General features: G+C 39.6%; 2 protein-coding genes across 3 annotated transcripts in view; one reads left to right on the top strand and one right to left on the bottom strand.

Moving 5' to 3' along the window:
- The window catches only part of LOC307161691 (nucleoprotein TPR-like), a 21,514-nt gene extending 5,625 nt beyond the window's left edge, over positions 1 to 15,889 (top strand). Inside the window, exons 18-51 of the mRNA XM_079876566.1 lie at positions 49 to 211; positions 309 to 443; positions 529 to 669; positions 818 to 986; positions 1,069 to 1,241; positions 1,451 to 1,603; positions 1,697 to 1,813; positions 1,905 to 2,108; positions 3,614 to 3,804; positions 3,918 to 4,065; positions 4,343 to 4,480; positions 4,985 to 5,116; positions 5,283 to 5,413; positions 5,517 to 5,727; positions 5,812 to 5,958; positions 6,772 to 6,961; positions 7,660 to 7,856; positions 8,066 to 8,139; positions 8,232 to 8,422; positions 8,507 to 8,755; positions 9,097 to 9,245; positions 10,565 to 10,645; positions 10,740 to 10,940; positions 11,010 to 11,144; positions 11,311 to 11,401; positions 11,726 to 11,913; positions 12,040 to 12,111; positions 12,207 to 12,298; positions 12,386 to 12,495; positions 13,723 to 13,821; positions 13,922 to 14,081; positions 14,164 to 14,273; positions 15,138 to 15,233; positions 15,512 to 15,889. Of these exons, the coding sequence (XP_079732692.1) occupies positions 49 to 211; positions 309 to 443; positions 529 to 669; positions 818 to 986; positions 1,069 to 1,241; positions 1,451 to 1,603; positions 1,697 to 1,813; positions 1,905 to 2,108; positions 3,614 to 3,804; positions 3,918 to 4,065; positions 4,343 to 4,480; positions 4,985 to 5,116; positions 5,283 to 5,413; positions 5,517 to 5,727; positions 5,812 to 5,958; positions 6,772 to 6,961; positions 7,660 to 7,856; positions 8,066 to 8,139; positions 8,232 to 8,422; positions 8,507 to 8,755; positions 9,097 to 9,245; positions 10,565 to 10,645; positions 10,740 to 10,940; positions 11,010 to 11,144; positions 11,311 to 11,401; positions 11,726 to 11,913; positions 12,040 to 12,111; positions 12,207 to 12,298; positions 12,386 to 12,495; positions 13,723 to 13,821; positions 13,922 to 14,081; positions 14,164 to 14,273; positions 15,138 to 15,233; positions 15,512 to 15,570 (4,897 nt within the window). The 3' untranslated portion in view covers positions 15,571 to 15,889. The remainder of the gene's footprint in view (positions 1 to 48; positions 212 to 308; positions 444 to 528; positions 670 to 817; positions 987 to 1,068; positions 1,242 to 1,450; positions 1,604 to 1,696; positions 1,814 to 1,904; positions 2,109 to 3,613; positions 3,805 to 3,917; positions 4,066 to 4,342; positions 4,481 to 4,984; positions 5,117 to 5,282; positions 5,414 to 5,516; positions 5,728 to 5,811; positions 5,959 to 6,771; positions 6,962 to 7,659; positions 7,857 to 8,065; positions 8,140 to 8,231; positions 8,423 to 8,506; positions 8,756 to 9,096; positions 9,246 to 10,564; positions 10,646 to 10,739; positions 10,941 to 11,009; positions 11,145 to 11,310; positions 11,402 to 11,725; positions 11,914 to 12,039; positions 12,112 to 12,206; positions 12,299 to 12,385; positions 12,496 to 13,722; positions 13,822 to 13,921; positions 14,082 to 14,163; positions 14,274 to 15,137; positions 15,234 to 15,511) is intronic.
- prg4a (proteoglycan 4a) lies at positions 15,681 to 23,138 on the bottom strand. Of its 2 annotated transcripts, XM_079876567.1 has the most exons (15): positions 23,074 to 23,129; positions 21,865 to 21,965; positions 21,668 to 21,784; positions 20,838 to 20,951; positions 20,582 to 20,635; positions 20,158 to 20,253; positions 19,818 to 19,883; positions 19,309 to 19,380; positions 17,629 to 17,898; positions 17,255 to 17,341; positions 17,032 to 17,171; positions 16,788 to 16,944; positions 16,595 to 16,702; positions 16,096 to 16,224; positions 15,681 to 15,929 (listed from the first exon to the last, which is right to left on the bottom strand). In XM_079876567.1, exons 2-15 carry the CDS (start codon positions 21,935 to 21,937, stop codon positions 15,823 to 15,825), a joined length of 1,590 nt encoding a protein of 529 aa, XP_079732693.1. In that variant the 5' UTR covers positions 21,938 to 21,965; positions 23,074 to 23,129; the 3' UTR covers positions 15,681 to 15,822. The 2 variants fall into 2 exon arrangements, with proteins under 2 accessions (XP_079732693.1, XP_079732694.1); XM_079876568.1 differs by lacking the exon at positions 20,158 to 20,253 and having other exon boundaries at positions 23,074 to 23,138.

The following is a 23,138-nucleotide window of genomic DNA, read 5'->3' as shown; positions in this document are numbered from 1 at the left end:
TGATTTGAAAAGCATTGAATTCTTAAAATATGAATTGGTCCATATCAGGTATGAGATGCTTCAGGAGAATGTGAATGGCTTTCAACGAGAGATTGAAGCCCTGCGGGAGAAGAATCAAAAGATGAATGCCACTCATCAGAGACATGAGCAGATTATTCACACAATGACTCAAGATCTGAGGGAGGCCAATGAGAAACTAACCATGGCTGAGGTGAGGGAAAGATAAATACTTTATGGACCACCAGCAAACTAATATTCAATATTCAGTTTTATATTTTTGTCGACTTTTTTTAATTTTATTTTACCAGTTGCGTGTTGAGAATATCCGTAAGGAAAGAGACATTCTGAGGCAGGTGGAGAACAGACTTTCCCAGGAGAAAGAGTCCGTCCTGACTGAACAGCGGGGCCAGAATCTCCTGCTCACCAACCTAAAATCCATTCAGGTACAACTTGTCTACATATCCCAACCAACTTTGTCAAAGCACTCTTTTCTTTGGCCTCATTCTTAATTTCCTCATTATATCACAGCTTTTTATGGAGCGCTCTGAGACTGAGACCAAGCAGCGCTACAACAACCAGACCCAGCGCCTGGAGAAAGAGATTATCCAGTTAAAGAAGAAACTGGAACAGGAGGTGGAACAGAGACACTCACTAGAACGCAACCAAGATGTAAGCTCGTAAATTCACTCCCTTTTTTTTTTTTATTAGTGAAGATTCACAATGTTTAACTTGTTTATCAAACCTATACAACCCCACAAGTGGACCTGTCTACAGCTCAAAGACTTGTGGGAAATTATGTCTAAATTCTGTTGGCTAGGCTCAGCTGCTGGAGGTTAAGAAGCAGTTGGAGGCACAAACAGCACTACATCAGAAAACTAAAGAGCTGCTAAGAACTGCTGAACAGCAGGTCACCTCCATGAGACAGCAACTGAACAGCGAGAACCTTGGCACAGCACCTAAACAGCCTGTCAGGACATTACCCAAAGGTAAACAGAAATTAGAGGATGGAGTTGTGAGTGTCATAATTTCCAGTGCTATAAAAGACAATATTGTTCCTGTTATGTGCAGTTTCAGCTCCTGGCGTTCCTCAGCAGGAGGTAGATGAGCTCCAAGCACGTCTACAGCAGGCTGAAGAACAGAACTCTGACCTGAAGGAGCGTTTGAAGAACACCACCACCAACGTAGAGCAGTACAGATCCATGGTGCTCAGCTTGGAGGAGTCTGTAAACAAAGAGAAGCAGGTGATAATCTGCTTTAACCTTTTCATTTGATTTTGAGTAAAGGCCAAGTATGGTAACCCATACTCAGAATTTGTCTTCTACATTTAATCAATCCAAGTTCACACACATTAGGAGTAGTGACTCTCTGACCATTAGGCCACGACTGCCCCATTTTAACACAAGTCCCAAGTAGCCACAGTACTAAAATTTGTTCTATGTTTTACTTCTAGTTGGCTGAGCAGGCACGAATTTCCATTGACAGCCAGCTGAAGACGGCACGGGAGTTGAACCAGCAGCTGGAAGCCCGGCTGCTGGTAGCAGAGAAGGAAAAGCTGGAGCTCCAGGAGGAGAAGATGAAAGCTGTAGATAGCGTTGAAGAACGGGTAAGGAACGCACACGGATGGCATGTCAATGTTTGTTGTAGTTGTTCTGTAAAGTTATAAAGATTGAAAGCCCTTCTTTTGGCTGCACAACAGGTGAAGGAACTGAAGAGGAGTGTTACAGAAATGCAGACGGAGCTGCAGGATGCCCTGCAGAGAGCTGTGGCAGCGGTGGCCCAGGAGCAGAGAGCCACGCAGGACAGCAAACTTCAGGTAGAAAACTGAAATCAGAATTGTTTCTTTACACAGCTACCCACTGATTTTCTTGGATGTTTACTCACCTGTGTCTTATTTCTGGCCCAAGGCTAAGCTGGCTGCAGAGGCTCAGAATAAATACGAGCGAGAGCTCATGCTGCATGCTGCGGATGTGGAAGCCCTACAGGCTGCCAAGAAACAGGGGCAGTTGTCAGTGCAGAACCTGAAGCAGCTAGAGGAGAAGGCTCAGAAAGCTGCATCTGAACTGCATCAGGGTCGGGCAGGCTGGGAACAGCAAGAGAAGAGACTGAAGGTGAGATCTTGTGGTTGGCAAAGGCAGAAGTATGTTTAAAAAAAGGAACCAGCTGATGCGAAATGTTAGAGAGAGCCTCACAGGCCATCATAAATGAAATGCTATATTTAGGGGCCGAGCACTGATGGTGCGTAGGCACCTGTTGTATCTGTTAATAAGAAGTGTTATTCTTCCTCCTTCCGCTCTCAAGTCTATGGCAGCCTATAGAACTGCTTTTGGGAAAGCTATAAAATTTGGTACCCAGATAGAGGACAGTCTCAATATCAACCACAGCAAATTTGGAGTCTCTAACTCAATCCCTCTAGCTCCACCGACTGTCCAAATTCGAATCTTAGTAGATGTCATCACATGCATGACCTGAGGCTACTTGCAGCATTTTTACACGGGTCCACCTACTAGTTAATACCTACTTTTTTTTCTCAACTTCTGAACAGTTTGCCAAAAAATCATATCAAATTTGGTGCAGTATCGAATAATACCCAATTTTTCCATAGCTTCCTTTTTGGGCATTAGCCATTTTGACTTAAAATGCTATGTTTTATGAACGCATTAGTGTATCCTTACAGAACTAAGAATGTGTTATCTCGACCATGCCCTGAAGTTACTGTAGGTTTCGGCACAGTGCCACTTTGGTCAAAATTTAAAATAAAATTTTAGATGCTAGTAGCTTTTCACTCATTTTTGCCTAATTTAATGAAAGTGGTCTTGAAAGATTCCTTGAGTCAGAACTGCTGTCTGCCATTTTGAATTTCTTTGAAAAACTTATTTTCAAACTCCTAGACCGTTGGTCTGATTTTCACTAAAATTGATTTGGGTCATCATCGAACCATTGTTAAAAGCTTTTTGATAAACCAAACTGTTTTTGAATAATGCATCAAAGAAATGATTGGCATTGTACCAAGCTGACTCTGAGGCTGTATCTCTGCAAGGCTTTGGTATATTGACACAACATTGTATATGTAATTGTCACCTCACACTGACCACACATCAGTTTGGTAAGAGTGCCACTTATTGGTCAAAAGTGATAAGCAATTAAATCATATTACCAGTGATTTTTTTTTTCTTTTTCTTTTTCTTTCGTAAACCACTGAAGTGAATTCTTGGTCATATATTTAGTGATAGCCAATCCAAAAAAGAAAACTGTCATAATTTACTCCCCCTCGTGTCATTCTAAACCTGTATGCATTTCTTTTTTCTGCTGAACACAAAAGAATAGGCTATATTTTGAAGAATGTTGATAACCAAACATTTTCAGTTCCTATTGATTTCCATTGTATTATTTGTCCATCCATACTATAGAAGTCAATGGGAACCGAAACTGTTTAGTTATCAACATTCTTCAAAATATATTCTTTTCTGTTACACAGAAGAAAGTAAGCCATACAGGTTTGGAAACACTTGAGTAAGTGATGGTAGAATTTAAAAATTTTGGGTGGACTATCTCAATAACACTATCCTTTGTAGAGCTTTTACTTGGTTGACTTCATCTATATTTTTCTCCTCAGGAAGAACTTTCTAAAGAGCAGAAGAGAGCTGAGGAGCTGCAGAAGCAGAACACCATGCTCCACGAGCAGATGGAGAACCTGAGCAGCAAGATAACCGCCTGTACACAGCAGCAGAGCGCTAAAGAGAGCAGTCTGAACATCTCTTTGAATGAGGAGGGCAAGTCTCATGAGCAGATCCTGGACATTCTCAGGTAAAACCTCTTGGCAACATGACGCTTTTGAAGGGTCATGACATGCTGTCAGAATGCCTTGCAGTACTATACAAGAAAGGGATAGTAATGATGTGGCCTCTCATTCCCAACAGGTTTGTACGGCGGGAGAAGGAGATTACTGAGACACGGTTGGAAGTGGCGGAGGTGGAGACCCTGCGCTATAAACAGCGCATGGAGTACCTGGAGGGAGAGCTGAAGGAACTACAGGACAGTCTGAATGCAGAGAGAGAAAAGCTACAGGTTCTAAAAAGTGTTTTCAAACAGTTTTCCTAAATGTTCTCTCCATTTGCTATTGGTTGGTTTAACCAATGGCATGAGTGTCTAAATGGGATCTGTTTGTCCATTGTTATTTGTTATATTTTAATTTTTTAATTTTTTTTTATTTTATTTTTTTATTAAATGTTTAGTTGTCACAAGAGAAAACATTTAACATTAAAGTTAACTCTTCACCTAACTTGATCTGATTTTGAAAAACAAACAAACATGCACTGCAGTCAGTTAACATCTTGATCTACAGGTGACAACAAAGACCTTGACACAGCAGGAAGACATGATGAAGCGGATGGATAGTATGAGTGCTCTGACCGAGACCAACAAGATGCTGAAGAATGAGAAGAACAGACTGGAGCATGAACTACAGCAGACTAAGGCCAAGGCAAGACTTTAAGAGCACACTGTGTACCTCACTCATTAAGACCATTTCCTGTCTTACTTATTAGCTAAAGTGATCATCAGAGATCAAGAGTCGATCTCCCTTACAGGCACTGTCTTTGTAGATAATTAATTAGAAATAATGGAATTTCAAGAAACAAGGTAGTTGGTTATAGGTAATTTAGAGACTTTACAACAGATCACTACAATGCACAACTTGTAGAACACTGGTTCTCAACCAGTGGGCTGGGGCCCAGTAGGGGCCCATGGGATAACTTAAAAAGTCTTTAAATTAGGGGGTTTAAGTCTAAAATGTTTAGGGTCCTATAGCTGTCATAAAACAAATAAATGATTCTCAAAACATCACTCCTCCATTAGTAATAGTGAAGTCAGATTAGCTTAGCTATAGGTTTTAATATAGTAGTCGATTGATGTGCAAGTACAGGTCAGTCTGTGTATATTTGCTTAAACATTGCTAATCAGATTTTGATTGTTTGTCATTTTGTAGATTCGTAAGCTGGAAGCAGACATCAAGCCCCTGCTGGACTCCAATGCTGAACTGAGTGAGAAGAGTGGCATGTTACAGGCTGAGAAGAAACTCCTGGAGGACGATGTCAAGCGCTTCAAAGCCCGCACACAGGTCTCTGGATCTCACTCCTTATGCATGAACTTCTGTACATTGAATAAAACACATAGAATATTAAATACTAGTATGTTAGGTCAGTTTTATTCAGTCAAGCATGACCAAACTTGACTAGTAGTGTGGTTCTCAGTATCTAACTCTGTGATTTTTATTGGTCATGCAGCAACTGCTGAGTCAGCAGAAGGACAGCGATCAGGAGGAAAGTAAGAAGCTGAATTCTGAGAGAGAGGCCAATCTCAAACGCATCCAGCAGCTCACAGAGGAGACGGGGAAACTCAAGAATGAGGTGGCCAGGTCAGTTTGTGCAATTCGATTAAATCATAACTTTTTAAATTTGGAGTTTTGTTTTTGATTGTTTGTTTTAACTGAGCAGTTTCTTTCTCTACCTACCAAACAGAAGCCAAGCTTCAATCACTACAGCTCAGAGCCAGGTGCAGAACCTGCAGGATAGCCTTGGGAAGATCACCACTGAAAGGGATAATCTGAAGAAGGAGCTGGAGGCAAAGACACTAGACATCCAGGAGAAACTCAAAACCATCACACAGGTCAAGAAGATTGGTCGTCGCTACAAAACCCAGTATGAAGAGCTCAAAGATCAGCATGATAAGGTATACCAGAACAGCTGGTTATAATTTTGAATTTTTTTTGTCTGAGAAGTCTGAGAATCTGAGTCTGTCACATCTCTCTCACAGATGGTGGCAGAGGCTGCTTCTAAACCAGCACAGGAGCAGGAAGACCGTCAGGCCTCTGTCCAGGAGATTCAGAACCTGAAGAACTCATTGAGTCAGGCACAGAACAGATCCTCAGAGCTGGAAACTCAACTGGACAGCATACAGAAGGTACTCATTTAAGGCTTAGTGTGCTGTTCTGACAATCGTATCTAAAAAAGTTTGTAAAGACATTGTAGTAGTAATCCACACGAATCGAGCGGTTTAGTCCATGTCTTCTGAAGAGACATTTCATTTAGGAAAATTAATTTCGAATTTTATGCACTTATAAACATTAATGCACAGAGCGCACAAATCTACATCTGGTAAATGGAAGCTCAACCATACTTTACCTCAAGAGCAAACCTCATTGATTCTCACATCTCATGCAAGCATATTTGAGCTGCTGTTTACCATTTTTGATGTGCTCTTTGATCAATGTTTATAAGTGAATAACAGCCTACATTAAATGTTTAATTTTTGGGTGAACTAACCTTTTTTATGTCTGCATTAGATTAAAATCTTTATTGAAACCCTCCAAAGTACAAATCAAACAATTAAAGCTTCCTGATTACTTTTACAGACCCACATAGTATAATCCCTCAGTTCTCTGGGACGTCCGGTGCTTTAAAAGTACACCGTATACAATCACAAACACTGCCATTGTGGGCTTCTCTGGTTTGGCTCATGTTATATAATGGTAATAAAGCGTTTATTCCAGGAAGTGAAACAGCAATGAAGTGTTTGTTCATTAACTTTTGAGTTGGTGAAGTGTGAAGTTAGTTTGATGGAGTGTTATTGTTGGACTTTAGTGGCCTTTGTGGAAAAGAGTTTGAGTAAGAAGGCGTTCTAGCATCCTCCGTCATTGTTGCTTATGAAGTGCGTAACTCAACGAGTCTGCCAGCAGCTTATTCAAAACATATATGTGGTGATGTTTGGGTGCAGGAGCGTGAAGCAGAGCTGAAGAGCCTGCAGGAGCAGCTGGCACAGGTGCAGCCAGAGCTCAACCGTATAAAAGCAGAGCTACAGGAGAAGGGTAACCTGGAGGAGCAGCTACGACAGCAGATCGCTGATAAAGAGGAGAAGACCAAGAAAGCTTTCATGGGAGCCAAGCAGAAGATCAACCAGCTTAACAGTTAGTAAACCAGAACACATACCAAGAACATTATTCCTGCAGATATTCCTAGTGTCCAAAGCAGTTTAGTCCATCTAGGAAATGATGACCATTATTTACAAGACAAAGATCCAAATACATTTTTGGCATTTAAAGATCAATTTCTTTAGTGGTATGTGATGGTTTGAATTGAAATAATGCTTTTTTGGGGAAAAGGGGGGGAAATTAAATCAACAATTACACAATAATAATAATAAAATCTACTTTAATAAACTAAAGGCTGTTGGCCTTTTGATATATCCTACTTCAACATCGTGTTTTGGATGGCACACTGCCATTCAAAAGTTTGGGGTCAGTAAGATTATTTATTTATTTAAGTTTCTACTTGAAATAAATGCTGTTCTTTTGAACTTCTATTTATCAGAGAATCTTGAAAAACTTCAAATTCAATTTTTTTTTTTACAAAAATATTTAGCAGCACAACTGCTTTCAACACACATTGATAATAAGAATTGTTACTTGAGCACCAAATCACTATATTGAAATGTTTTCTAAAGGATAATGTGCAACTTTAGTGTGCATTAGAGACCTTTCAAAAACATAACAAAAACAGACCCAAAACGTTTGCACAAGATAAAGACACCTTGGTTTTTACAAGCACAGTTTTAAGTACAATAAAAGTCTCTATTTAAAATCTAAATGTGTGTGGGTGTGTTCAGGTGCAAAGGAGCAGCTGGCGAAAGAGAACGAGGAGCTGAAGCAGCAGAGAGAGGAACTGGATGTGAGGATGAGTGCGCTCAAGTCACAGTATGAAGGCCGGTTGAGCCGACAGGAAAGAGAGCTGAGGGAACTCCGTGAGCAACAGGAGAGACACGGAGAACAGAGAGATGAAGCTCAGGAGCCTGGCCAGAGCAAGGTACAGTACCACAAACTCTGTACTCACTGCCCATATTTACTCTGACAGATATATGTAGAAATACTATGTCTCTGTATTTCATTTCATTCTTGGGTTTTTAACTATTACGTTTTATATATCTGGCTAGAGACATCCTGGGCTTTAAAGGATTTAGGTAAATATTTAAGTGTTTGTCCTTTATTGGTCAAAGTACTTGTGATCTTTTCCAGGTTCAGGAGGCACAGAGGTCATCAGATGCTCGACAGATCACTCTCAAACCCACACCTGCTGCTGACAGAGGAAGGTAATTCTCCATTTAGAGCTGAAATTCAAGAGGACAAATCTTTTATTCCAGCAGTGTTCAATATTGTCTTTTCATATTTAATCTATTAACAGTGCCAGTACATCTGAGCCGCCCACTGCTAACATCAAGCCCACACCTGTCGCTGCCACCCCCAGCAAGCCTTCACCAATTGCAGGGAGCAAGTCCACCCCTAGGGCAAGCATCCGCCCAATGGTAACACCCGCTCCTGCAACCACGCCCACAGCCACAGTCATGCCCACCACACAGGTCGAAACGCAGGAAGGTATGGCTGGAGGTCAGGCTTCATGAAATCTTATGATTTATTTTAGTGCATAAGTGGTAAATTGTCATTATTTTGTCCCATCAGCTATGCCATCCATAGAGGGTCCACTAGAGCATGTGACTGTCTATGGCAGCACCAGTGGCTCAGTGCGCTCCACCAGTCCTAACATACAGACCACACAGCCAATCCTCAGCCTGCAGCAGAGTCAAGCCACAGCTTTCGTCCAGCCCACTCAGCAACAGGCCAGTCAGGAACCAGCAACGACCATTATGGAGGCAGTACATAGCTCACAGATGGAGAGACCGTCCACTTCCACTGCTGTCTTTGGTACAGGTACAAAGAACCATGATATTTAAAGTCTATGTACATCTATTCATACAAGTTCCCAATCTTACTCTACATGATTTATCTGTGCATGTTATTACAAATAAAAAAAATATTGAAGCAACATTGGTTTTTGGCCTTGGTCAGAAATAATGTTAACTAGTAACCAAATGATAAAAGCCAAAATGGTAAGTGTGATATTGTGAATCAGATTTGGTAAATATTAACGTTTTATTGTTATTTTACATCTTTTACATCTTTCTCAGAACTTTTCCACTGACCCCTAGAAAACCCCTAACCTCCCCTTTATTAATATGAGGTTTCTTACTGATGTACCGTTCTTCTGTCAGTGTCAGCGACAGCAGGCTCATCTGTGCCCAAACGAGTGCGAGAGGAAGAGCAGGAGAGCTCCACCGAGGTGAGCGACTCCACACAGGACGACCCCACCCACCCACCCATCACTAAGAAGCTCCGCATCATAAGAAGAGTGGGCCTGGAGGTGAGCAGTGTATACCTTGATACTTGTTGTTTATCAAGAATCCTGGAAAAGAGTACATTTTTAAAAAGAAATCCATCGGTTTTAGTAGGGAAACAATACTTTGGAAATGGGTTAAGACTTCTATATAGATTCTATATAGATATAATCATTCACATTTTTTTACATTGCAACACTTATTGTGTTATGGGCTGATTTTGACCTGAGTATCAACTGAGGCTTTGCACATGATGTTATGGAGCCTTTTTGTAGTTTAATGGTGCTCTAAGCGATGACGTCACTTCTTGTTGACGTTCAAAGTATTGTCAAACAAAAAGGAGGCTAGCTCGACCCTCTCTCCTCCTCATCCCGTCCCCTCCCCCTCCCTTCCGTGCTTCCTGAAACGGTCATGAACCATTTAGAAAAACCAAACTGGATTTACCCTGTCCAGCAAAATCAGAGCAACCTGAATGTCGGATTGGAAGCCCTTCTGCCGGCGGAGTTCCCACCACCTTTTGAACGCTTTTCTGATGTAAATTTGGGACTTTGCGCGTTCCTTCTCCTTTTCCCTATTATTTATGTGTTCTTCGGAACGTCGTCTTTTTGGTCGTGTGTCAGCCATATCAAAATTCTCAAGATTTTAAAATTGTAACGTTAGTCGTTGTCTAGGACATCTCTCCTCTAGCTAACTTACCTCTTCATGCTTCTCTCTCCTCCACTCCCCACACCCCCCTTTATGTGCACGCGCACTAAACCCCCAACCCCCACCCCCAAATCATTCTTGTCGGTTATTTCCTGGAACACTGTTTATGTTTTGTGGTCCAGGCTGGGTCAGTTTGTTTTTGTTGCCGTTTGTGGAGCCTGGGCTGTCTACAGAGACCACGTTTTTTACAGTGTGTTCAGGGGACAGGCAGCTAGCGGATAGTGAGGAGATGTTTGCTGTATGTGACAAAAAATGTTTTGGCCTAAAAAACGCGGGACATCGCTTAGAGCACCTTTGAGTTATGAGTTATTTGAAGATTACACTACACCGGGTCAAAATTGAACCAGGGATGAAAAAGGTGTTGTCAGATTGAGAATGCATTAGGAGGAAAAAGGAATTATCTGCTCATTCATTTTTGAATCCGATACACTGGTCACACTGTATGTGTCTGTAGAAAGATGTTTTGTCTGTTTATATTATAATTACCAGTCTTTGCAAACTCACAGCTCATGTAAAGTCTATTACTTTGTTGTAGATGCCCCATTTGCGGTGCAGGAAACACTTGCGTAGTTATTCTGCTTTGGCCGTTGAAAATTGACACTTTAGATTTATACACCATCCCACAATGCCCTTTTTGCAGGATGCTTCAGGCACTGAGGAGAGTAATGATGCTATGGGTGAAGCTTCAGGAGAAGTCCAGCAGCCTTCTGATGCCAGTGAGGTACCAGCCATTTTTCCTTAATAACAGCATAACTAACTATTCATCCCAGCAATGAACCACCAGTGCACTAATCTTGTCTGTTCATCGCTCACAGGAAGCATATCCCGTCTTAGGAGAGGGAGATGAAGAATCTTTGTCTCAGTCTGTCCCAATGGATCAAGTGAGTGAGTCCCAACCATCCGAGACTCAGATCAGCGGACACGACTCCGAGGAGTATAAGCATGACGTCATCATCATAGAGACAGATAGTGGCACTGAGGAGGAGGAAGAGGAGGAGCAGGAGGAGCCTGGACAGGTCAGTGTGTTTCACAGAGAAGCTGAAACTGTAATTGGCAACATGTATTAACCTTTCTTTTTTCTGCAGTATGAAGATGAAGATGATGCTGAAGATGAAGATGATGAAGATGGTGATGGAGGAATGGCAGAACCAGCTGAGGAGAGTAATGAAGGCAGTGGGAGTGCAGATGCCAATGAGGCCTATGAGGGGAATGAGGCAGAGGTGACGCCTACTTTTATAACACTTACCGACAACGATTAAGTTGCTTTACTGTTGTTTGCTAGCAGATGATCCTAACTACAGTACTTGAGATTCTTTTATTCTTCTAGTGAGTTTGACTGTTTAACATGTTATGGTGGTTTTGATGGCATTTTTGATGTGTTGGCAGGGTGATGGGGCAGATGATCCAGGCATTGACAATGAAGAGAGTCAAGAAGCACCCGAGTCAATCCAGAAGCAAGCGGACTCTCAGAGCAGTGGTACAAAAACGCACACGACACATTCACCTTAGAGTCGCTAACACTACTGTACCTACACTACCATTCAACTGCTGTTTTCAGCTATTTTAATATGTGATTTATTCCTGATTTGCTGCTCAAGAAACATTTCCTATTATCACTGTTGAAATCAGTTGTGCTGCTTAATATTTTTGTGTAAACCGTGATGCATTTTATTCTTTGATCACCATCATAGAAAAAATGTTACGCAATGACGACTAGATTATGAAAGGGTAGAATATGGCCCTTTTAAAGAATAAGTTTATCGGATCTAGCAATAGTAATTAACTCTCTCTGTGTTCACAGGTGAAGCTAGTGTCAGCACCTTGGAGGCCTTCCCTGCTGAGCCTGTGAGAGAGCACCAGCCAGTCCCCAGCACCACTACCTCCTCCCTGGGCCTACGCTTGCCCCAATCCCCCCGGAGACCGCATCACACCCCACCCCCACGTCTCAACATCCACCCCATCCCTGAGCTTGGACCCCCCATCATGCAGGTACGGACGACAAACCATGACCTCAAGCAAAAGAGTTTTGATTTGTTTGTTTTTTGTCACTACATAATTCCCATACTCCATTTCTTTATTAAATAATTTTGATGACTGTACCATTCTTTTCCACAGAGGCAGCCAGGACAGAGCAGGCGACCCTCAATGAGTCGTGCACCCCAGCTCACGCCTGGAATCGGAAGCATGGTGAGTGAACTTTGTGCGCAATACCAATGTAAATGTATGTATCCCGTGTCTTTAGGGCTTCAGAGTTTCTGACATCAGTATTTTGGTTCCTACAGCAACACTTCTTTGATGATGATGACAGAATGGTTCCCAGCACTCCCACCCTTGTGGTGCCTCACCGCACAGACGGCTTTGCAGAGGCCATTCAGTGAGTCACAGAAGCTTTTCACTCTTTTATAGCAAGAAGAGACACATCATTGAACACCTCTGTTAATGATGCGTCTCTCCATCTCAGTTCTCCTCAGGTGGCTGGAGTTCCTCGCTTCCGTTTCGGCCCTCCTGAGGACATGATGCCTCAGGCCAGCTCCTCTCATTCTGACTTGAGCCATCTGGCCACACATGGAGGTGAGAACCAGCATGACAGTAATGATGCTTTCACCTTGTTTCGAAATTACCTCCATTACAAGATGACAACCCGGAGATTCTGTTTTAGGTCTGTTCATGTCCTTTTGGCTCTAACATTAGTTTCTATGGAAACTCTGAACTATATTTTTTTACAGTATTTCTTATTATAATATTTTTTATTTCTGAATACGCTATCGTTCAATAGTTTGGGGTCTACGTTTTTTTTTTTATATATATATTTGAGAAAATTCTCTTGTGCTCACCAAGGCTGCATTATTTGATCAAAAATACAGTAAAAACAATAATATTGTGAAATATTATTACAGTTTAAAATGTTTTCTATTTTAATATATTTTAAAATGTAATTTATTCCTTTGGTGGCAAAGCTGAATTTCTGCAGCATTACTCCAGTCGTCAGTGTCACATGATCCATCAGAAATCATTCTAATATGCTGATTCAGTGCTTAAGAAACATTTATTATTATTATAACTTACGTTCTTAAAAACAGAAGTCACATTGGGCAAAATGCACATTTTATGTTGTTTGTCAACATACGTTTAGTTTTTTAAATATGAGTATTTTAGTTGTAGGATTATATAAAATGCTTAATATAAAATTATTAAATCTTGATTAGTACTTTTTACTTTTCATACTTGAGTACATTAAAAATCAAGTACTTTTGTAATTTTACTTGAGTAAAAATAAAAAGGAGTACTTAATACATTTACTTGAGTAATATTTTATGAGGGTACCTGTACTTTAAAGTACTCAATTTGTGTTCTTCGTCGTCCTCGGGTTATACACAATTTTTAATGCATTGTAAACTAGCATGTGCTAATTATGAACAGTATAATTAGAAATTAACTTTTTTTTAACCATGATCAATAAATGCTGTAAAATATCATATTTAAATATTATACATATATTAATTAATGACAGAATAACATTTTTGGGGTGAACGAACCCTTTAAATATCAACTGGTGACCAATATGCATGTCTAGTTAACAAACGGAACCTTACAGTAAAGTGTTGCCACAATTCTTATAATGCTAAATAAGTAATGTTTTGCTTTAATGACAGCAAAACATTCAGTTTGCTTAGGATTTTACATGATGTCAAATGGAACAAGTCAGATCTTTTATAAAATTCAGTTTCCAGCGTAAAACCCTGCATTTTTCCTGTAATGTGAGTCACATTAAAGTAAGAGGCTTTCTGTCTTCGGCAGGATTAGGCATGTATGAAAGTCCTCTCTTCCTGCCCACTCACGATGAAGAATCTGGAGGCAGGAGTGTCCCCACCACCCCTCTACAAGTGGCTGCTCCAGGTGAGTGGCTGGTGGAAGTCAGGTTATGTTCATTTGGTCGATATATATGACTGTTAGTCAAACCTAACTGTTCTCCTGCCACTTTCATCTGTCTGGACAGTGACTGTATTCACAGAGAGTCACCCCTCTGATGTGTCAGAGACGGCCTCTCAGTCGGTTCCCATGGTGAGCACGTCCACCGCCAGTCTGACCGCCCCAGGCGAAGCTGTCCCGGGAGATGATGGAGATGATGTCTTTGTGGCCGAGACTGAGAGTGAAACGTGGGCTCTCACTCAGTTTATTAGTTCACCTCTCTTTCAGTTTTTTCAGTGGAGTTGTAGTAATTTTGCTATCTGTGTATAGGGCGAGTAGTGAGGCGTGTCTAGAGGGCCAGGCGGAGATGGAGTCCACTCAGCCGCTCGACGATGCCAGCATGCCTTCCACTAGTCAAGAGCCCACATCCAGCTCCGCAGGTACACACCATTTCATGCTTGATGCTTTGTTCATTAAAAAAAAAAATCTATTGGTAATGTAACTGTCGTAGGCCAGTAAGAGCTGTGCATGTAAACCTCCCTCCCCTGATATCAAGAGGCGTTTAAGCGACTGACGCTAGAGGCTGCGGTCATGTTAGAGCACTGCCTCCCGTACCGGAGACCACGGTTCAAATCCCTCTCTGAGTGCGTCAGTAGGACCGGTTACATTGCAGTAACACTTTTTTTTTTTTACAGTGTCCTTATTACATGTTACATGTAGTTGCTAAATACAATTACATACATGTATGTAATTTACTTTAAAATTGTTCATAATTACGTGCAACTAACCCTAAACCAAGCCCCAATCTTAACCTTATAGTAAGTACATGTAGTGCTGAAATGTATAATGACACTATAACACCTTAAAATAAAGTGTAACCAATGTATTTAATTTCTGAAATAATGAAGAAAAAGTCTGAGTAAAGAATGAAATGCTTGAAAAGAAACATTTAGTTTAGTAAAATCAGTTGTACTTGCTAAGCAAAGCATTGTTGTTATCATCATCATTATATCACACAAGGCTATAATAATAAAAATAATAGCAATAAAACTTCAACTTCTAACTAAATCATGGGATTTATGAATTATGCGAATATGAATTATTCGTACAAAAAATGCTTTTTTAAAATCTTGATGTGTTTGCACATGTATTTAAGGTGTAATCAAAATGTTTTACTTTACAATAGTTGACAAAAACATGACGTTTTTTGTCATTCGAGATATTTAAACTTTTTTCTTAAAAATTTGTAACTATATAGTAAAACTATATGAAACCAACAACACCCCGCTTGTCGTTGTCTTTAGATACCAGCACTAGCAGCAGCACTGGTCAGGCCAAGCCTGCAAGCCGACTCCTTCCTCAGCACCAGCTGCCCCGCAGGAACCAGCTCATCAGGAGAGGTTAGGATCCCAGTACTCACTCATCATCATTACTCACACTCTCTCACGTACTGTACAGTAACACCACACAGACTTGCTTTTCAAAGCTTTTATTTTATTGAAGCAAAGGTTAATTGAAATGTATACAGAAGCTTTTTATTTGTCAGGACATTAATCATCAGTTTGTATTAAATTGGTTTGTTCTGTAGATTTTTTTTTTATTGTAGAAACTTAATCTACAGAAATCTTCAATATGTTAAGAGTGAGATTTGATTTGGTATCTCAATGTTATCCTGTAGGTATTGATTTTCCTCGTGGAGGCCGGGGTCGAGGACTCAACAGAGGCACACCCTTCTAAATCCACCTGCCTTCACAGCATCTGCCCAGCAGAAACACTGATCACACGCCCATGAACGACTATCTTCAAAACCCCCGCAATCAGCCTACTGCTTTTTTTACTTTGGTTAATGTTTCTTTTCAATGTTGGTTCGATTTGTTGTTTTATATTTTGTGAGTAATCATTCTGACGCTATGTTCAAAGGTTTTGCTAATAAATGGAGAATCTTTCTCGCCATGCAGCTGCTGGTGGTGTTTGTTTAGTGCGGGTCTTTCAGGCACAGTTGAGCCACTTGCTGATGTCATTCTGCTGAGAGGAATGGCTGACAGGGGCTGCCAAAGCAGGCAGCTCTCCGCTAATCTTGACATTGAAGACTTTAGCTGTAAATGACAGAGATTGTGTTATTACATATATACAGATTTAATGTACCGATTCAAAGAAAGTGAGATGTGACTGAAATTTTTATTTTAATCTTAACAAAATGTTATCTTTTAAACACACAAGTAATACTTTTTATCTGTTGCAAGACAAAATATTGTTACTTACGCCATGAGAAAACAAAGTAATCGAAACCATCGGGCTTCTTGGGGTTGGGCATGGACATGGCTGATGTCACAGGGGTCGGGAAGCCCTTCATTTTGAGTTTGATGTTGATCTCCCCCGACAACTGGATCTCTGTCAAATGAGACGTATTAAATTACTTTTGAGGTTGTATTTATTCATTTGCAGTGTTGTCATCATTAACTAAAACTAATAGTGTTAAAAATCATTTTCATTCATTGAAATAAAATTTTAGAAAATAAAAATAAAATTAGAAATGTTATCTCTGCTATTAACTGAAACTGAAAAGTTTAAGCTGAAGTACTCAAAAAATAAAACTTAAAAAAAAAAAAAATTACAAAGGGAACATAAAATGATTAGTAAAAAAAGTTAAATTCAAAATAAATACTATAGTAGCATATAAATAACACTGTACTGTTGCTACTATTTTCAATGCACTGGTTAAGACAAGTACCTAGCATTTAGTACTTTGTTCATTTAGTACCTGCTTGTCTGGCACGGCGGATCTTGGCGTAGACTGAATTTTTGGATCTCTTTCCACTGCAAGTTGGTCCACTTCCAGGGGGATAAGAGAATTTCTGAATTGTGCCTCCTGATTAGAAAATGCAAATTATTATTAATATTATCATTTTAGTTATTTCTAATGATGCTTATCAAACATGGGAGGCCGAGAGCACCTTTCTTGAAGAAGTACACAGACTCAGGCTTCTTTCTGGTGGCTGGGATTGGCAAAGCAGCAGCGATCTCCCCGGTGAGCCCACCAAAGTCCTGGGACACCGATCTGGGATATCCAGGCTCCTTAACACCATTCTCAAAACTCCAGTAGTTGTCACCCTTAGTGAAGGAAAATGTACAATTCTGTGTTTTTTTTAGGGGTTGCAAACACAGTTGGTTTGCAACATTTTGCATGTTCTTCAGTACCTTAATGATGTAGGTCTTGCCCTGGCAGTTGCAGCGTGTGAAGGCCGTGTCGATGGGAGACGGGATGCCCAGTTCTTCAGTGATTCTACGAGCAGGACCGGCCCTTTTGGTCTTGGGGTTCAGCTGCCAGAAGAAGTGACCTGAGAAGGAAAGCACTTTTCTTAATTAGTGTCCTTAGAAAAAAACGGAACAATATGCAACGAAATATATACAGAAGTTTTACCTCTGAAAACTATGACGGTGCCGTTGAAGAGAGTTACCATTCCATTGATGGCAAGGCCACTGCAGAGATCAGGGTCTGAGTTTGCATCTTAAAAAAAACAAACAGAATAATGGTTAAAATATGTTCAGATTTAATTTATTTTAATTAACTGATTAACCAGAAGTATATACCATGAACGATTTACAGTATATGTTAAATTATGCCCTAATAAGGGTAAAATACCCATTTTTTACCCCCATCATTCCAGGGGACAATCATTCTTCCGGAATGAATTTTGTTTTTATTTTTTTTGTACTAAATACAACTCATTTTAAAAATACTTCATCATCAGTGTTGATTTCAGGAACATGAAAAAATTCATAAGTTCTACATACCAGCTCCTGCAGGGCTGTTGGTTGCCATGGCCTGGGCGATGTCTGCAGGAGTGCTGGGTCGACCTGAACCAGAGCCAGGTCCGCTGGACGGCCCGTCACCTTGACCGCTGACAGAGAGGGAGACCTGCACAGGGATGGTTAGGGGATTCCCAAAGGAAGGTCCCATTGCCTGTAGTGGCCCAGAGGAAGGCACCATTGCCTGTAGGGGCCCAGCTGCAGGAGCAGGACCGGATGCTGGTAGAGGGAACCCGGACGGGTTGGAACCAATACCTGTGAAGGCATATGTGTAGTTTGGTTAATACTTTGATTATCAAATCAGGGCTAAGGACTCAGGGTCTAAGGGAGGGTCAGGTCATCCAGGTAACGACACACATCAGAATCAAGTGTATGTAAACTTTTGAACTAGGACTTTTGTGTAAATTCTGTTGTTTTTTTCTTGTGGTCTATATATAAACATTTGTTATGTGAAATAGCTTATTTTAAAATACCAGAACTTAATAAAAGCACTGCCACCCCCCCCCCCCCCCCCCTTTTTTTTTTCTTCTTCAGATTCTGCAAGGGTAAACTTGTGACAGTAAAAGTATATATATTTAATGCTGACTTTTAAAATGACTTTGGGTGCAATATAGTAGTTTCTTTTTCTTGGTCAAGACACATTATAGTAGCCTGGTTAAAACCAGACCATTCTCAGTAGTAACTGAGTTATGGTCTGGCAAAGCTCCATAGACAAATCATTTCCAAAGGGGCGTCACCAACGGACGTCGCTCAAATGCCTCTGGGCGCAGTTGGATAGACCTAAAACCAATCAGAGCGATCGTCATCGTGTAAAGCCATATGCTGCGTCCCAATTCGCCTAAGTTAAACTACGCCATAAAAGTATGTACTCTTTTTTTGTGAAGAAAAGGTATTTACTTTTGAATGTGTAGCAAAAAAGTAGGCAAGCTTTGGGACATACTACTTCGTCATCTTTATCGGACGAATCTGTCGCGTGCATCCTGTCACTTAAACTGCCCTGTCAATCATCGTGTCACATTTAAAATCCTCTATTAAATCTAATTTAATTTCCTAACGTTTCGGAGAGAAATGTAGTAGCACGTTCATGTGCCAGTGGGTCTTTCATGGAGACTGTCCTCATGTGTTTGCAATTTGAATATAATAATGCATTTAAAAGTTGAACGGACGTCGCTCAAATGCCTCTGGGCGCAATTGGATAGACCTAAAACCAATCAGAGCAATCGTCATTGTGTAAAGCCCGCCTCAACGTTTCTGATTGGTGCCGCGATTTCTAGGCCATGGAAATGGGCTTGAATGAGCTCTTTGCCAGACTACTTCTCGAGCAAATCTGAATTTGCCGGAAGTTGTCTGGGTTTTCCCAGGCTAACATTATAGAGAAATTAATAAAATCATTCAAATGTATTTTATTCAAATCATTCTGAATTTGCACAAATTGCTTTTGAATTCAGCCAAAGCCCTATTGATCATGAATTGAATCAAGTCTAACCAACCATTGCAAGATAATGTGCTTAACCACTAAGTTTCTGAAAATCTCATGCAATCCCAGAACCAGGCCTGATGTAAATGTATGCAGATTTAAATTAGTTGTCTCTTTCCCATTAAAAGTATATTTATTTTTTATTTGAATAAGTGAATTCTTTTAAAGTAAGCACATGAAGCTGTTACCTGGTATGTCAGAGGGTGTCAGAAGAGCATATGAGTCCAGGGGTGAAGGGCCACCAGCAGGAAGTGATGGAGCTTCAGATGGAGACATAAAGTTATTTAGTTACAAAAAAAATAATTTCCCCCCACAAAAATATTAAGCAGCACAACTGATTTTAACATTTATAATATTGAGAAATGTTTCTTGAGCAAAAAATCAGCATATTAGAATGATTTCTGTAGTGTGACACTAAAGACTGGAGTAATGATGCTGAAAGTTCAGCTTTACCATCACAGGAATAAATTACATTTTATAATACGTTCAAATCGAAAACAGCTCTTTTAAATAGTAATAATATCTCATAATATTACTGTTTTTAACTATTTTTGATCAAATAAATTCCGCCTTGGTGAACACTAGAGACTTCTTTGAAAAATATAAAAATATCTTACCAAATAAATCTTAGTGTGTGTATGTATAAAATATATGTAATAAAGGTACTGAAGACATGTAAGTCTGCTTCCAATCTTACCAGCTCTCATGAGATCTGGGCTTTGCTGGGCTGCGAGACATGCTGCCATACACTCCTCAGTATAATCTGAAAAACACAACATAAAAATACACTTTCTCATTATCCAATCTGAAGTAATTATAAAATGAGAGCTCAGGCGGGCTCACCATTGGTGATTGCATAAATCATAAACCACTGTCGTTCACTAATATGTCCTGTTTTATCTTCTGGTCCCAACTTTTGTGCGAGTGAACAAATCTCAATAACCCATTAGATTGGGTTGGGTTGTATCCTATTCAGTTACCTGTAATCTGTGAGATACAGTCTGTCTTTGCAATTAATCTCCACAGATTAAACATACCTGTACCTTCCTCCTCACTCTGGCTGTCTGAAGGCTTCTTGGAGGCTCTGAGGGGCTTCAGATCAGGCATTTTTGGTGTTTTGGTCTTGGGAGGGACTGAAGACAATTTTGACTTTATGTTTAACATGTTGTTGCTTGAGGGAATGACCTTTTCCTGAATTTACTGTACACACAGCCAATCAGCACTAAAGGGGTCCCTCAAGCTGTCACCAAAATTAACCATGGTTTTATTATGGTAAAAGTGTAGTAACCATGTTTTTTTTTTGTTTTTTTTTGGTGGATTGATTATAATAACTATAACTATGGATGCCATGGTTTAAGTACAATAATGTTTATTGGTTTTATTTGTAGTAAAATGATGGCTAAGGAAAGGTCATATTCATACAAGAAAAAAAAGAGGATTAAATACACATTAAAATAATACCTGTTGGTTTGTCCAGTTTTGAGCTTCTTGCAGCTTGCAATTGGGAGAAAGCATCTGATGAAAACAAGAATAAAGTCTAAACTAAAATAAAACTGGTATCTGATCAAAATGTTCATGTCATTTATAACAATTTGAATGAATGTAATCTAGGTAGCATATAGTCATGTTAGGTAGTGTTTTTACGGGGGGGTCCCTGGGTCTGTAAAAGCCCTGTCGTAGTGTAAAGCTTCATGTGTAAAGCTTGTGTCTGTCCTACCACACTGCGGGCTGTAGTCCGGGCAGCAGGTGTTGTGCAGCACACAGTCAGAGTCGCACTCACACTGTCTCCCGCGCAGGAACGGCTCACCACAGCGACCCCTGCACGAGTCCCCTGCCAATCACACACAACAGTTTTAACCCTGTCAAACCTACCCTATCATATTGGCCATAAAAATGCAAAACACATAATCAAAATTCGTCATAATTCTTTAATTCTTACAGTTTTTCTAAACATTCAATAAACTGTTAAATAAAAAAGATTTGACTATTATTTCATATGACAGGTTTTACATAATTGATTACAAGAAAATATTTGGTGAAGGTTTAAAAATGGAGAAACTCAGAAACGTTGACGTATAAACAGTTAAAATGACTAAATAAAAATGGAAAAAGAAGAAAAGGAAAAAGGAAAAACAAGTATCCAGCATACATTTAAACATCTTTAAAGGGATAGTTCACCCAAAAATTAACGTCATTTACTCACCCTCAAGTTGTTCCAAACCTGTATGAGTTTCTTTCGTCCGTTGAACACAGTGGAAGTCAAAGTCAAAGTCAACTGTTTGATGACCAACATTATTAAAAATATCTTCTTTTGTGTTCAACGGAAGAAAGAAACTCATACAGGTTTGGAACAACATGAGGGTGAGTAAATGACATAATGTTAATTTTGGGCGAGCTATCCCGTTAAAGCAGTTAAAAAGCATCCCATCATGCATTTCTAATTTTCTAAAATTTTGAATATTTTACTATTACCCAACTTTTAAAAATAAGTAAATTATTAGCCTAATAAAAAATAACGACTTTATCGTGAGGTGGTGAGGGTCTTACTGAGGGTGCAGACGTCATCAAAATCCTTGCAGCATTCGCCGTGGACAAAACAGTTGTAGTCACAGTTGCAGACCTGTCCGCGGGCGAACGGCTCGCCACATCTGCCCACACAGCTGCCTGCACACAACAAAACAAGCTGCATTCGACCAGACCTCACCAGAACCATGATGGACCTCACCAGAAAGTGTCCGACTCACCTTGAGCAGCACACAGTGGCAGGAGAACACAGGCCAGTGCCAGGAGAGACGAAACCAGAGCGGATCCAGTCATGGTAGCAGCGCACACTGATAAACAACTCCTGGCAAAAGATGGGAAACATTTGAAATGTTTTTGATAGACGTCTCTTATGCTCACCAAGGCTGCATTTAATTAATAATAAAAAAACTGTAATATTGTGAAATATTATTACAAATTAAAATAACTGTTTTTTATTTGAATATGTAATTTATTCCTGTGATGGTAAAAGCTGAATTGTAATCATTAGGCTTCTCCAGTCTTCAGTGTCACATGATCCTTCAGAAATCATTCTAATATGCTGATTTGCTGCTCATTAAACATTTTTTATTATTATTATCAATGTTGAAAATAGTTGTGCTGCTTAATATTTTTGTGGAAATGGTGATTCTTTTTTCAGGATTCTTTGATGAATATAAAGTTCAAAGAACAGCATTTATTACATTTATGAAAGCATTTATTAAATAGAAATCTTTACTTTACTGTCAAAATATTAATCTCTCTCTCTTTTTTAATCTTACCAGAAATGTTTGAATAGTGTAATTGTTTCCACATGTTAAGCAGCAAAAACAGATTTCAGCCTTGATAATAATAAGAAATGTTTCTTTGAGCAGTAAATCAGCATATTATAATGATTTCTGAAGGATCATGTGACTCTGAAGACTAGAGTAATGATGCTACAAATTCTGCTTTACCATCACAGGAATAAATTACATTTTAAAATATATTCAAATAGAAAACAGTTTTTTAAAATTGTAATAATATTTCACAATATTACTGTCTTTACTGTATTTTTGATTAAATAAATGCAGCTTTAGTGAGTAAAAGAGACTTCTTTTAAAAACATTCAAACATTTTAATGTTTCCAACTTTTGACAGGTATGGCTAAGAAAGATGTGATATGATCACAAAACATTTAACGTTTGTAGTTTTGCGTTGAAAATCAGCGATTGAAGTCGTCTTTGAGCTATACTTGATTGAAACTTTCTTTCAAGCGTTAGTTAAGCAATAAGAGTTAAGCAAAAAAGGAACCGTTTTTAAGACAATTTAACATGAAGAAATCATGTTTGAATGAGAAACCTGATACAATGGTGTTAAATTAAAATGAATTGTTTAAATAAAGTGAACTGCATCAAAAATATTTTTTGGAGTGTATGTGTAGAAAGACTTACCGAAAAGAAGCGTCTTTGTGAACTCACCTTGTTCTGTCCTTGGGCTCTTCTGTCTCTTTTATATT

This window comes from Squalius cephalus (genome assembly GCF_949319135.1).
Source record: "Squalius cephalus genome assembly, chromosome: 7".
Classification (NCBI taxonomy): Eukaryota; Metazoa; Chordata; class Actinopteri; order Cypriniformes; family Leuciscidae; genus Squalius; species Squalius cephalus.
This window is presented reverse-complemented; position numbering and strand designations above follow the sequence as displayed.